A 12,110-nucleotide genomic window follows, 5' to 3' on the forward strand; every position below is an offset into this window, starting at 1 on the left:
AAATGCTCAAGTTACATGTGAACAAAGCTATGGAGCGAGATCTAAAGTAAATCATTACTGCACATTTTCTATTAGGTAAGACAGATTCTGTAAATGATGTGCCAGAATATATCTTTGACTGCACACCACTTTAAATACTGAGCACCAAATGAGCAATGTCTCAAATACAATGGAATGATCATGTACTACAGTAAGGTGTTTATTCTGATGGAGTCTTTACCTCGGATGCACCTGATGGCACAAATGCTGCGAGGGGCTTATTCCAGGCTCCGGCAGCAGGGGGTTGAGGTAGGCTGACTGGTGCCACTAGGAACCAAAGGAGACAGAGGCATTCAGAACTAGTGATTACAAAGGCTAAGTTAGAAAAAGAATCTTAATACCATTTCGAAGGCTTGGCAAATCAGGCATGGATACACAGTAAAATAATTATTTTACAAATAAATAACAGGAAAAGAAAGCATTAACATTCTCTGCAGGCAACACAGGTCACCAACTAAGAGGAGATCCATCAAATAGAGCAGATCACCCTCTAGAAACTAGTTAAATACATATTTGTAATTATCATTTTGTTTGGGTGGGTACTGAAAAGGGACGTTTCTATTAAGAGACTATGTGGAATCAAAACAAACCACTGTCTTCAGTCCAGCACCAAATTGAGATTTGTTTCTGCAGCAAATACATGTGTGTGGATCCATCTTATAATCTCAAGGAGGCTTGTAGAAAACATGCTCATCTGTAAGGTCTGTAACTAAAAATAAATACACACATATACATTTATGCATACACACAAATTATATACATACCTATACAACACAGTTGAATAAGGAGCTGAAGCTTAAGCAGTTTTTGAAATAATATTACATGCCCCACCTGAGAGTCACTCCCCACAATGACGACGAAATGGGATGTAAAAGTATATGTAAAACTCCATTCTGCTGCTTTGCACATCTAAACGAATAGGCTGTTTTGGCCAAAAAGGCAACCTTCTCTATTAAAAAAATGTGAAAAATTTAAGAAAAAAATCTATATACATGATATGTACACAAAATGATTGTATTGTCTTAATCCCAGCAATAGCCCAAAGAAGTCTGATATCTGCAAAACGTTTTCCACCAAGACGCTGAAGGACAGAGAAAGAAGGCTAAATTGGGCTATTCTGGAACAGATAATTCAAGCTAACTCAAGCTTTCTCTAAGAAGTCAGTAGTAGACTTCAAAGAAGATTCAAGGCCTTTAAGGGCCAGACACCAGATCTGACACAGCATAAAAAAAGATGACATGCCAAAGAAGCACTCTAAAGTCTATAGTCAACAAAGATCTATGGAGCTAGCTAAAGGACAAGTGTAGGAAGCTGGCCCTGTATAAGGTATCTTAATATGGGCAAAAATTTACAATTTCTTGGACCCAGAAAGCACAGCATTAGAACGTATCATTCCTGGCAAGCAAAATAAATCAGACTTATTTAAACAATCGTCAGCTTTTTTCCTTACTAGTATTCTTAATTTAAGTTAAATGCTTTCCAATGCAGAGACCACTACTGTATGTCCTAAAAAATAAATTCATTTACATTTCTTTGTAAAAAAAATAAAAGCCAAGTGTAGGAAAGTGACCCTTTTTGCATGGTGGCCTCCAGTGTGCCCTGGGTTCCTGCTAATCAGGTAACCAGAGCTGTGAGCTTTCCTTAAAACTGTACCATTGCACCCCCAATTGGCACTTCTCTGGCCAGATGCAAGTCCCTTGTAAAAGGTACCAAGGGCACTGTGACCAGGAAAGGCATCCAGCATATATTGTGCCACCCTGTACTTCAACTGTAACACACTAACAGACACACACACTTTTTTGCAGGATGCTTGTTTCAGTGCAGAGAAAAGTGAATAGCCGATAGGGCACACAACCTGTGTGCCATACCTACAACCCCCATATAAGTTCATTGTTAGACATTGTTAGTGCAGTAACACACCGGAAAGAGTTTATGGTCTGGGAGTTTGTCATTACTAAGTCCCCAGCAGCATAATTGATTTACTGAAAAGTGTGAAGTTTGGTAATAATGAAAAATACACAAAGGGCATCTTCGAGATGCCAACTGAAAAACAACATAACTCTAGTGTCCTGGCTGAGTGGCTGCTCGCCAGCTGCCAGCCCCAGAGATGTTTCTGGACCACTTGATCGAGAGCCTCTCACTCTCGGGGTCCTGAAACAAGGCACAAACTGGGCACAGGCGTCAAGCCTCCTCCCCCAGGATGGGCAGGGTCCACGGAGGGGAAGCTTCAAAAGCTTGCCGCCTTTGTGAGCTGACACAGCTATTTGCTGCTCCCAGCAACCGGTCCCCACCTGTTCTAACCCCCACTTTCGGAGGGAGAATCAGCTGGAAAACCGAGATGGGAGGAGAGGTGTGCACAACTTTGCCAACTCCACCTCTCAGGTGGAAGAGGCGGGGCGAAGCACAACCATCAGTCCCCGCCATCTTGAAAATGGGGGGACTATGCCAACCAGATAGAGGCTTACGCTCCCCTCCCACTGGAGGGTGGCATAATAGGGGGTATACCCACCCCAAGGAAGGGACCCATTGAACAGAACCTGAATGAGAGAATAAAGACACCAACTGCCTTGGCCCCAGCACTACCGGCCTGTCCTGATCTCGACTTGCTCCAGCAGAATACTGGCGTGTCCTGCAGCCAGCAGCCCCCCAAAAGACCTGCCCTGCCTTCCCTGCCAAGACTTTAGTTCTTGAGCAAGTCCGGTGCGCACTGGAAACAGACTCTGGCCAAATCTGGAAGTCTGCGCCACTCTGCACTGGAAGCCTGAGGCCCAAAACCACGAGGAGGTCCACCCAGCGAACCTGACCTGGGATCTGTTGATCCCCGACCTACCTCAAGCCTCCATGACCGGAGCTGGTAAGGAAACCGGACAACCTAAAGACACCCCTACACCAGATGCCCCACGGCCTTAGGTGGCCCAACCGACTGTCCAGGCAACCCGCAGCATCCCAAATTACCTATCCAACCGGTGGTTGCCTCCAGAAGTTATTTGTGCCCGAGCCTGCAATGTTTGTTCTGACAGGAGTTTCCCCATTGAAACCAACAAGTTCCAGAGAACCAGGTGTATATTGTTCATTAGCACTATGCCCTTCAGGAAAGTTGCAATTTATTCTTTTGAATGTTTGCTTCTTTTTCTATAAGTAGTTTATTACACTATAACCGGCACTTGCCAAGCAATGAGGATAACAAATATGCTTTTAGCAGTCTTTTCTAACTACTATCGAGTGAGGAAATTATCCCAGTATTTTGACTTGAAAAGTAGTTATGCTTATTTGAAAAACGAAATCATTTAAAAAAAATCATTAAGGAAGAAAAATTATTTATAAATGTTTTTTGTGAGATAAATGAAAGGAAAAAAAGATAAACAGAAAAGCCTCAACATATTGTAGAATGGAGGCATTTGCATGTTACAAGATAGCGCTGATATCTTGCCACAGTGTATAATATTGTTATAGTTTCCTTCTATTTTTACTATTGAAAAGAGACACAATGAATTGGAATAATGGTGCTCCTTATCTTCTGGAAGGGGAAACGCGTAGAAGAAATTGTAGTTTGCTTGAATAAAAATTGGTGAAATCTATTGGAGTGGCGAAATCGTTCTTGAGGGAGGACTTTTCAGCAGAATAAGTGAGGTGCAGAGGACGGCTCGGCACCACCGGCTGTCGGGGAGCACAAAGCAACCACACTGTTGGCAGAGTAAAGATATAGATATATATATAGGCTTTTTGGCTGCTAATTTTAAACCTTGTATGTGTTTTTAATATACTGGCAATATTGTTCTTAATTAGGTTTTGCTAGCTGTTGCTACCTGTGTTTTCTTTGTTACCGCGGTGTCAGTTTGTCAGAGCGGGCCCATGGACAGGGTAGTGCTCTAGCTGTTGCTCCTCCCCCAGCCCTCACTTCCAATTTAAAACTGGATGCTGCGGACGCGCCGACGGCGCGCCAAAGGCAAGCCCGCCTGTGCCCGTCCGCGCCCCGTGGGCAACCAGCGCCAGCCATGCTGCCGGTTTATCATCGGAGGAGTTAGGAGGCAGAAGGTCTTTTAGCAGATCGGAACTGCTGGCTCTAGACAAGGCAAGGTGTGGTGGTGGGGAGAAATGGGGTGTATTGCAATGCTTACACCGGACCGGTCCCATATGTCAGTTTCGTTTTCATGCCAGGGTGCCCGCTATGGTCCTAGGCAGCGAGAATGAGAACAGAGTTAGGGCAAATCCTATTAATGCTCGCTCTATGGTTAAACATGCCTCCGACATGTGAAATCCTTTCAGATGGACACTTAGATCTGTTATTTATTACCAAAACCTGGCTCCTGGAATCTTGTGCCCCGGTGATTGAGCTGGCTGTTCCTGTCGGATTAAAAATTGTCGGGGAGAGGAGGGGGGGATTGCAGTGGTGTATCGGGAGTCGTGGTCTTTCTCGTGTGAGACCACTGCGGGCTTAGTGTAGGGGGAGGCATTGGATTACTCCATCATTTCAGCCCATTTTACACTGGGTGGAACACTACTTTACCAGCCTCCTGGCCCACCGGGTGCTTTTTTGAGGGATTTGGATGATTAAATCATTCCTCGTACCCTTCGCTTCTCGAAATTCCTGTTTTTGGGTAACTTTAATATCCATTTAGACTGCCCAGAATCTGTAGGTGCTAGGGAGCTAATGGATTTGTTTTATTTGGCCCACCTTACTCAGTGGGTTAAGTCACCTTCCCATCATGGGGGACATATTATTGACCTGGTGTGTTCCAACTTTGCCCTGTCGGTGGACGACCCCCCTGCAGGTGACTTGGTCAGATCACCATTTGATACACTTTTCCTGGTCAACAGGGAAGCAGCCTTCCTCTATTACCCCGGCGAATAACATTCTGGGTCGGAAGATTGACATTACGGCCCTTTCCAGGATCCTTGCGGAGACCTGCCCGGCACATACCTAGGATCTCGAGGAGGCGGTGGATAGTTTTTCCTCTTGGATTAGCCAAGGAGTTGGTAAGGTGCAAAAACCCCCTTCCACTAGGCGACCAAGACCTACACCCCCCAAGCCATGGTATTCAGGCAACCTTAGAGACCTTAAATTGGCTTGCAAACCCCTGGAATGCTGCTGGCGGCAGCACTATTGCCCTCAGGCTAAAAAGGCTCTCCGCTTAGCGCAGAGAGAATACTACGCAGCAATTAGAGGAAAAAAGGGTCTTTTATGCTGATCGTATTGCAAAGGCTAACAACAATAGCAAGGAGATTGTTGCTATCATGAGTAGCTTTTTGTCACCAGCCGCACAACAAATGGCCCTACCTGTTTCCGATCAATGGTGTGAGGAGCGGTCTACTTTTTTTGTTGAGAAGGTACAGATCATTCAAAACAGTTTGGGACCGGGGGACACTGCAGCGGGGATCTATCGCACCCCCCTCCCTACTCCTCCACCACTGGCCCCTCGGTTTATGAACTTTGAGCTTATAGCTGGATCTGATATCTTGACCATCCTTAAATCCCTCAAATCAGGGTCTCCGACTGACCCTTGCCTGGCTAGAGTGCTGGCCGGGGACGCGGAAGGGGTCTATCCAGAGGTCAATAGGAGCAGGCTATGGGGTGTCCAATGGTATCCAGGGCAGGGACCCATTGGTTCCTGTCCTTGCCCTACCTGTAACGTCCCTAAATTCAGTATTTAGGGGCTCCCTGAACCTTCCTTCCGGAGATCCCGATACGAAAAGAAGAAAGAAGATCAAGAAGAAGACCCGCCATGCAGCTGCTAACAGGACGACAACAACTGACTTGGCCCCAGCCCTACCGGCCTGTTGATCCTGGAACCTGCTCCTGCTTAATCCCGGTGACTCCTGCGGACAGCAACCTTGGGACATCCGGAGGACCTGCCTGCCTTGACCCTCTTGAAGATCCCATCAGCAGATGCTCTACTGCAGCAACCCACCTGGTGCCAACCAGGAAGCTCCGGACCAGATCACTCTGCACCCTTCAGGGCCGGGCCCAACCGAACCAAGCCCACGAGGACGTCCCCCCAGCGACTGGGACCCGAAGTCCAGTGCCCGAAGACCCTCCTCGACAAACCAGCCGACGCCTGCAGACTCAGAACCAGGGGCCACCCCAAACGCGACCAGCCGAGGGAAAGCTTTTCGGACACCTAAAGACACCCCTGCACCCGGTGCCCTACAGCCCCCTGTGCCTCCCTCCGGGGTACCTACCTGTGCTCTAAGATCCCAACTTACCTCTCGAAGTGCTGGTGGCCCCTGGAGAGTCTCCGTCCCCAAGCCTGCAGTTTTTGTTCCTTTTTGACCTTTCCCATTGGATAACATTGAGCGCCCTACGGGTCAAGAGCACCCTGCACCCAGCCACCGGAGTGCCGCTTGCTGTGCCACCTTTGTCCTATCCTACTTCCCCCCCTTGCCCTGAGCAATTGACCAGGAGCTCAGCTCCCACAGCCGCGTGGCCTGCTAGCCAGCAGCCACTAACCGAAGGCCCCCTTCCCCTCATTGGATATCATTAGGTCTACCTACCTCTGCACCCGGCTGCCCCTGTGCCGCTGGGATTGAACTAACGAATAGTTTCTTAGCTATCGGTGTAGTTTTGCAGCCTGAAGATCTTTGTGGATTGACTATGCTGTGCATTATTCCGCGGTCTAGTGGTTGGGTCCGGAATCGTAGTCTTTGGTTTTTTTTTCGTAGCCCAGGTGGGCGTCGACGACCCACCTTTTGGTGTCCTTCCTGTGACGTCGGCATGCTTCCTGCGGAAGCTCCCACCCTTGGGCGCCATCTTCGGATTCTTTTTTATTTTTCCGTTTGTGTTCTGTTTCCGAATTGTATGGCAATGTTTCGATCTTTTCTTTTACCGCTCTTTCCCTTGAAGATCCATTAAAGTCCTTTTTTTTTGTTTGCCACCTCTTTTCTCCAGCCTCATCTTCCTGGCGGAGGTGGGTGGGTTCGCTAGTGAATCCAGAAAGATCTTCAAGCTGCAAAACTACACCGACAGGTAAGAAACTATTCGTTTTGCAGCGTGAATCTTTCTGGATTCACTATGCTGTGCATAGACTTTGTAGCGGTTTGTTGTTATTGAGGCAGCTGGGTGGAAGAGGAGCTTGGGTTCTTGAATATGTGCTGAAGCACCTTCTGTCCCACTTGTGCTTCCTTGTTCATTTGTATGTCCACACAGTAGTGTTTTGTAAACATGTGCACAGAAGCCCATGTTGCCGCCAGGCATATGTCCTGAATGGGAGTGTTTGCCAAGAAGGCTATTGTAGCTCCCTTTATCCTTGCTGAATGGGCCCGTGGCCCCTCTGTTAGTTCTTGCCCAGCTTGTTTGTGGCAGAATTGTATTGCTTGAGCGATCCATCGGGCAATTGTCCCTTTAGTAACAGCTTTGCCCATGAAACTTCAAGCAAATGACACAAAAAACTGTTTTGTTTTCCTGTGATCTTTAGTTCTCTCTATGTAATGCATGACTGCGCGTCTTGCATCCAGAGTGTGCAGTGCCCTTTCAGCTTTTGTTGGTTTCTGGAAGAAACTTGGTATTTAAATTGCCTGGTTGATGTGGAACTTGGACACCACCTTTGGCATAAAGTGTGGGTCTATTCTCATCACCACCCTATTGTTGTGAATTTGTATGTAGGGTTCCTGTAGCGTTAACACCTGTAGCTCGCTTACTCTACGCAGCGAGGTGATTGCCACTAGGAATGCTGTTTTTAACATTAGCATCTGTAGTGAGGCTTTATGCATTGGTTCAAAGGGTGCCTTCATGAGTTCTGTCAGTACTATATTGAGGTTCCATGCAGGTGCTGATAACCTTTTAGGCGGTGCAATCCTTTTTGTGCCTTCCAAGAATCTTTTTACAATCATAGAAGTGAAGAAGCTTTTGCCCGTTTCTCCTCTAGTGTAAGCGACAATGGCTGCTAGGTGTACCCTTAGCGATGATGAGCTCAGGTTAGTCTCGAGCAGGTGCGTGAGGTACTTAAGCACTGTAGAGTCTCTTGTCATTTTGTTGTGCAGTCCCTCCTTTCTGCACCACAGTGTGAACCTCTTCCATTTGGCCACGTAGCACTTACGTGTGCTTGGTCTTCTTGCCTCTCGAAGTACCCTCAGGGTGCTCTCAGGTAGCTTTAGGTGTGCAAACTCTATGTCCTCAGGAGCCAGGCTGCTAGGCTGAGACTTTCTGGCTCTGGGTGCACTCTGTCATTTCCATAATCTGCGAGTACCATGTCTGCCTGGCCCACTGGGGTGCGACCAGTATCAGGGTCATGTTGCTTGTGTGAGAAGTTGGCCTGATATATGATGCTCACTAGTTCTAGTGATCACCTTGTATCAGTCCAAACAACCCTTATGGTGATTGGTTGTAAGTCAACCTTATAGACCAGCTATCCTAATGGTAGCATGGACAAAGAAGTCTTAGGCTAAACTCTCTTGGCATGTGAAGCCAGCTGTTTTACCACAATATAACCCCTTGAATACCAGATGAAAGGACACCACACAGGTTGTTATGAAAAATAAACAGTATATTTATTAATAACAACACCTATGAACTCTTTATGAGGTCAGAGGGCTCAGCACATGACAATCTCTTACGAAAAATACTACAAGTTGCACAAAATTACAATGGTGCCCTAGGGGCACGACAAACCATATACTAAGTAAGTGGAATGTGAAAGTCGATAAAAGGAATGGAGCTGTCCAGAGGCTGTAGGATTGATGGGACCACGCTATACTAACTTCAAGTAAGTAATAGGAGGCCCACGGAACGCGTGTGCAGAGTGTGAACTCACACGCGAGATGCATAACAACGTCTATGGACAGTACAGTTCAAGGAAAAGGTAAGTACGGACAATCCTGACTAGTTAGGACTAAAACGACTGTGGAACTGGACACTAGGACAGTAAACTACCCTTGAGCACCGAAATGCTCGTGTTACCTCACCCACGGGCCGCGGGTGCATAGGTGTCAAAGTGCGTCGGGTTCTCGCGTTGAAGTCAATGGAGCCTGAAAGAAAAGATGCTGCAGGCGACCAGGAGGAAGATGTCCGGTGCAATCCAAGGGTGGATTGTTGAAGAAGGAGACCTGAAAGCAGAGGGGACAATGTTCACAGTCACTAGCCAGTGACTGGAGTGGAACCAGATGTCGTCGTCGCGATCAGGTGAAGAGTGGACGCTTGACTCTGCAGCCACATGGACCAGGAGATGTCTTCGACGACCAGGATGGAGGCACGAGCTGTCCCACGCAGGCTCTCGCTGTCGGCGGTGTCGGATCCAGGATTGGACTCAACAGGCCTTGGCAAAGGCAACCCACGCGGTGAGTGAAGAAAGCGTCTGGTGCGGACTAGGAGAGTCCGGGGTGCTCCTCTTTTGGAAGGGAGCAAGGGCCAGTCTGGAGCAACCAGACCAGCAGCAAAGATTCAAAGGTTCGTCGTCTAGGAGGCCACTAGCCAGCCGGCAAGTGACAAGACAACGCGTCGAGCAGCAACAAAACAGAAGGCCCAACGCAGATCTCGTGGATGCTGGAGGGCTGATCTTCGGTGCAGGAGCTGCTCGGGGCTGGGGCTTCTCAGTCACCAAAGCACTTGGTCTAATTTACCTCGGGAGTCGTGCTGGAAGCGAAGTGCCGGTTCGTTCAAGATGGCCGGTCCCACGTGTCTCGTCGCACCCACGGGTCTCGGCTTTGCTGTAGATGTAGGTGGAGGTCGGAGGTCTGGGAATCCCGGTCTCGTCGGGCTCTGAAGTCTGGATCCTCGAGGGAAGAAGACAAAGTGAAGCCGCTGGACGCTTGATGGTGCCTGCAGTTGCAGGGTGGACACTCCTTGCCCACAAGGGAGATTCTTCAGTCTTCTGTGGAGCAGAACGTCGAAGGCCAGAGTTTCTTCTTGTTGAATAGTTCAGGATAATCTAATTTGGAATGGGACCAGCTCCAACCTTTATTCTCCTAAAGGGGGCTGCACTACTGACTAGGTCCCTCCCCTGGGTGGGACCAGGAAGGGGGGTGGCTACACCCCGTATCCTTTGTCCGGTTTCCCGCCAGAGCTGGGGCTGGAGTGCCCCAGCAACTGGTTTGAACCGGTGTATGCACAGGGCACCTTGTGTGCCCCAGGCATGTCTCATTCCTTTCAGGCCTATCCTACCCAATACACAAAATCCTGTCTGGGGTGGTGCTAGCACCTCCCAAGGCAGGAAACCCTTTGACCAAGCCTCCCTCGCTGGAAGGACTCCCAGCAGCAGGTCAGACTTGTGTCTGTGGTGGCAGCATCCATTTTGTGATGCTGAGGCTCGAGTTAACTTTAACCGGGGTTCACAGTTACATACATGTCGTGTCCCTCTAGAAGGGTGGAATGCTACCCCCGTCGCCAGAATTGGCGAGGGGGTAGTATTCCAAATCGTATGACACCTTACTCGACATGTTTTGATAATGTTACACCAGAGTTAGCATTTAACCGTGAGGATTATAATGCACTTAAGAGTATATGGTATAGCGTTATCATGGAACAGCTATTAGGACTTGGTTCCGCAAGCTGCAAACGGGCTCAGCTCATGCCAGAGCACCATCTCACATAATTCCAAGCACTCTGCCTTCAGGATTGATAAGGTCTTCCATAGGAGTGACTGATAGGAATATATGTGTCCATTTTAGGGTTAGATATAGGTATACTATATCTATAGCAAAGGGTGATTACACCACCTTGCCCCAGCTGTCATGCAGCCAGTTGTGTCAGATTTAGATGGCCAGCCAGGGGTGGCATAATACATGCTTCAGCCCCTGGTAGTCCCTGGGTACACCTATGCCCTGGGTACAGGGACTGATAAGGAGGCCCAGTACCAATTGGTAAATGCACCTAAAGTACATGGATGTCAATTTAGAGAGAGAACAGCTAGGCTGTGGGTCTGATTAGCAGGCCCACAGCCAGGGAAAGTCGTCAACCAGTGAAGCAAAAAGCAAAAATCTGGGATGACCATAGGATTGCAGACCCCACTCTCCTACATTGCCCGCCCCAAACTTAGGGACATTAAACTAACCTTGACCAGGTGAGTCTTCCTGCTCTAAGTGGAAATACCTGGAGAGACTGTGAGAAGTTGGCCTGATGTGCAGTGTTCACTATTCTAGTGATCACTATATATCAGTCCAAACAACCCTTATTGATGATTGGTTGTAAGTCAACCTTATAGACCAGCTATCCTAGTAGCATGGATACGAGCAGTCTAAGGCTAAGACTCTAGAGGGCGTGTTAAGCCAGCTGTTTTACCATCACATTACCCCTTGAACACCCAGTGAAAGGACACCACACAAGTGTTATGAAAATAAACAGTGTATTTATTAGAATCACAACAACCCTGTACTCTTTATGAGGACAGGGTGCTAGGCACACAACAAAACTCTTACGAAAATACTTAAGTTAGCACAGTATATACAAATGCCCGAGGGGCACGAAAAACCATATACTCTAAAAGTGGAATGCGAAATTACTAGCAGGTAAGTACAGTACTAATAGGCTTTGGAATCGCTAGGACTTGACTAGGGAATCGTTCGATTACTTCTAGGAGGCCCAGGGGACTCGGGTGCAGAGTGTGCACTCTCACGCGGGATGCGGGACAAAGTCTATGGTAGCTAGTAACGCTAAAGTTAGTGTTCACGGGCGAACCCGACCTGGTAGGGAGAAAACGAAAGTGGATCCTGACCCTTGGATAGTGAGGCTATGCTGGGGCACCGAAATGCCGAAGTTACCTAGCCCAGGGGCTGCAGCTGCATAGGTCTCAAAAGACGTCGGGAATCCTCGTTGCCGGACCAGGAGCCTGGAAGAAAGATGCTGGCAGGCGACCAGTGAAGATAGTTCGAGTTGATCCAAGCCTGGATCTGGAAGATGGATGACACCTGAAAGCAGAGGGGACCAAGTTCGTGACTACTAGCCAGTAGTCAGTGGGCACCAGGAGGGCACCGGATGGTAGTCACCTCGACTAGGTGAGTGGGCGACGCTGGCTCTGCAGATCTCACGGACCAGGAGGCGTTGCCGGCGACCAGGATGGAGAGGCGAGCTGTCCCACGATGGATGAAGCTGTCGGCGTCGAAGTTACCCAGGATTGGGCAACAAGCCTTGGCTAATTCAAGCC

At 48.3% G+C, this 12,110-nt stretch overlaps 1 protein-coding gene across 3 annotated transcripts in view; it reads right to left on the reverse strand.

Moving 5' to 3' along the window:
* Positions 1–12,110, reverse strand: part of PRRC2C (proline rich coiled-coil 2C) — a 1,522,187-nt gene that overhangs the window by 650,281 nt on the left and 859,796 nt on the right. For all 3 annotated transcript variants that reach the window (XM_078642844.1, XM_078642853.1, XM_078642862.1), the window contains one exon: positions 221–306. In XM_078642844.1, coding sequence (XP_078498970.1) covers positions 221–306 — 86 coding nt within the window. The remainder of the gene's footprint in view (positions 1–220; positions 307–12,110) is intronic.

This window comes from Lissotriton helveticus, chromosome 1_1, assembly GCF_964261635.1.
Source record: "Lissotriton helveticus chromosome 1_1, aLisHel1.1, whole genome shotgun sequence".
Classification (NCBI taxonomy): Eukaryota; Metazoa; Chordata; class Amphibia; order Caudata; family Salamandridae; genus Lissotriton; species Lissotriton helveticus.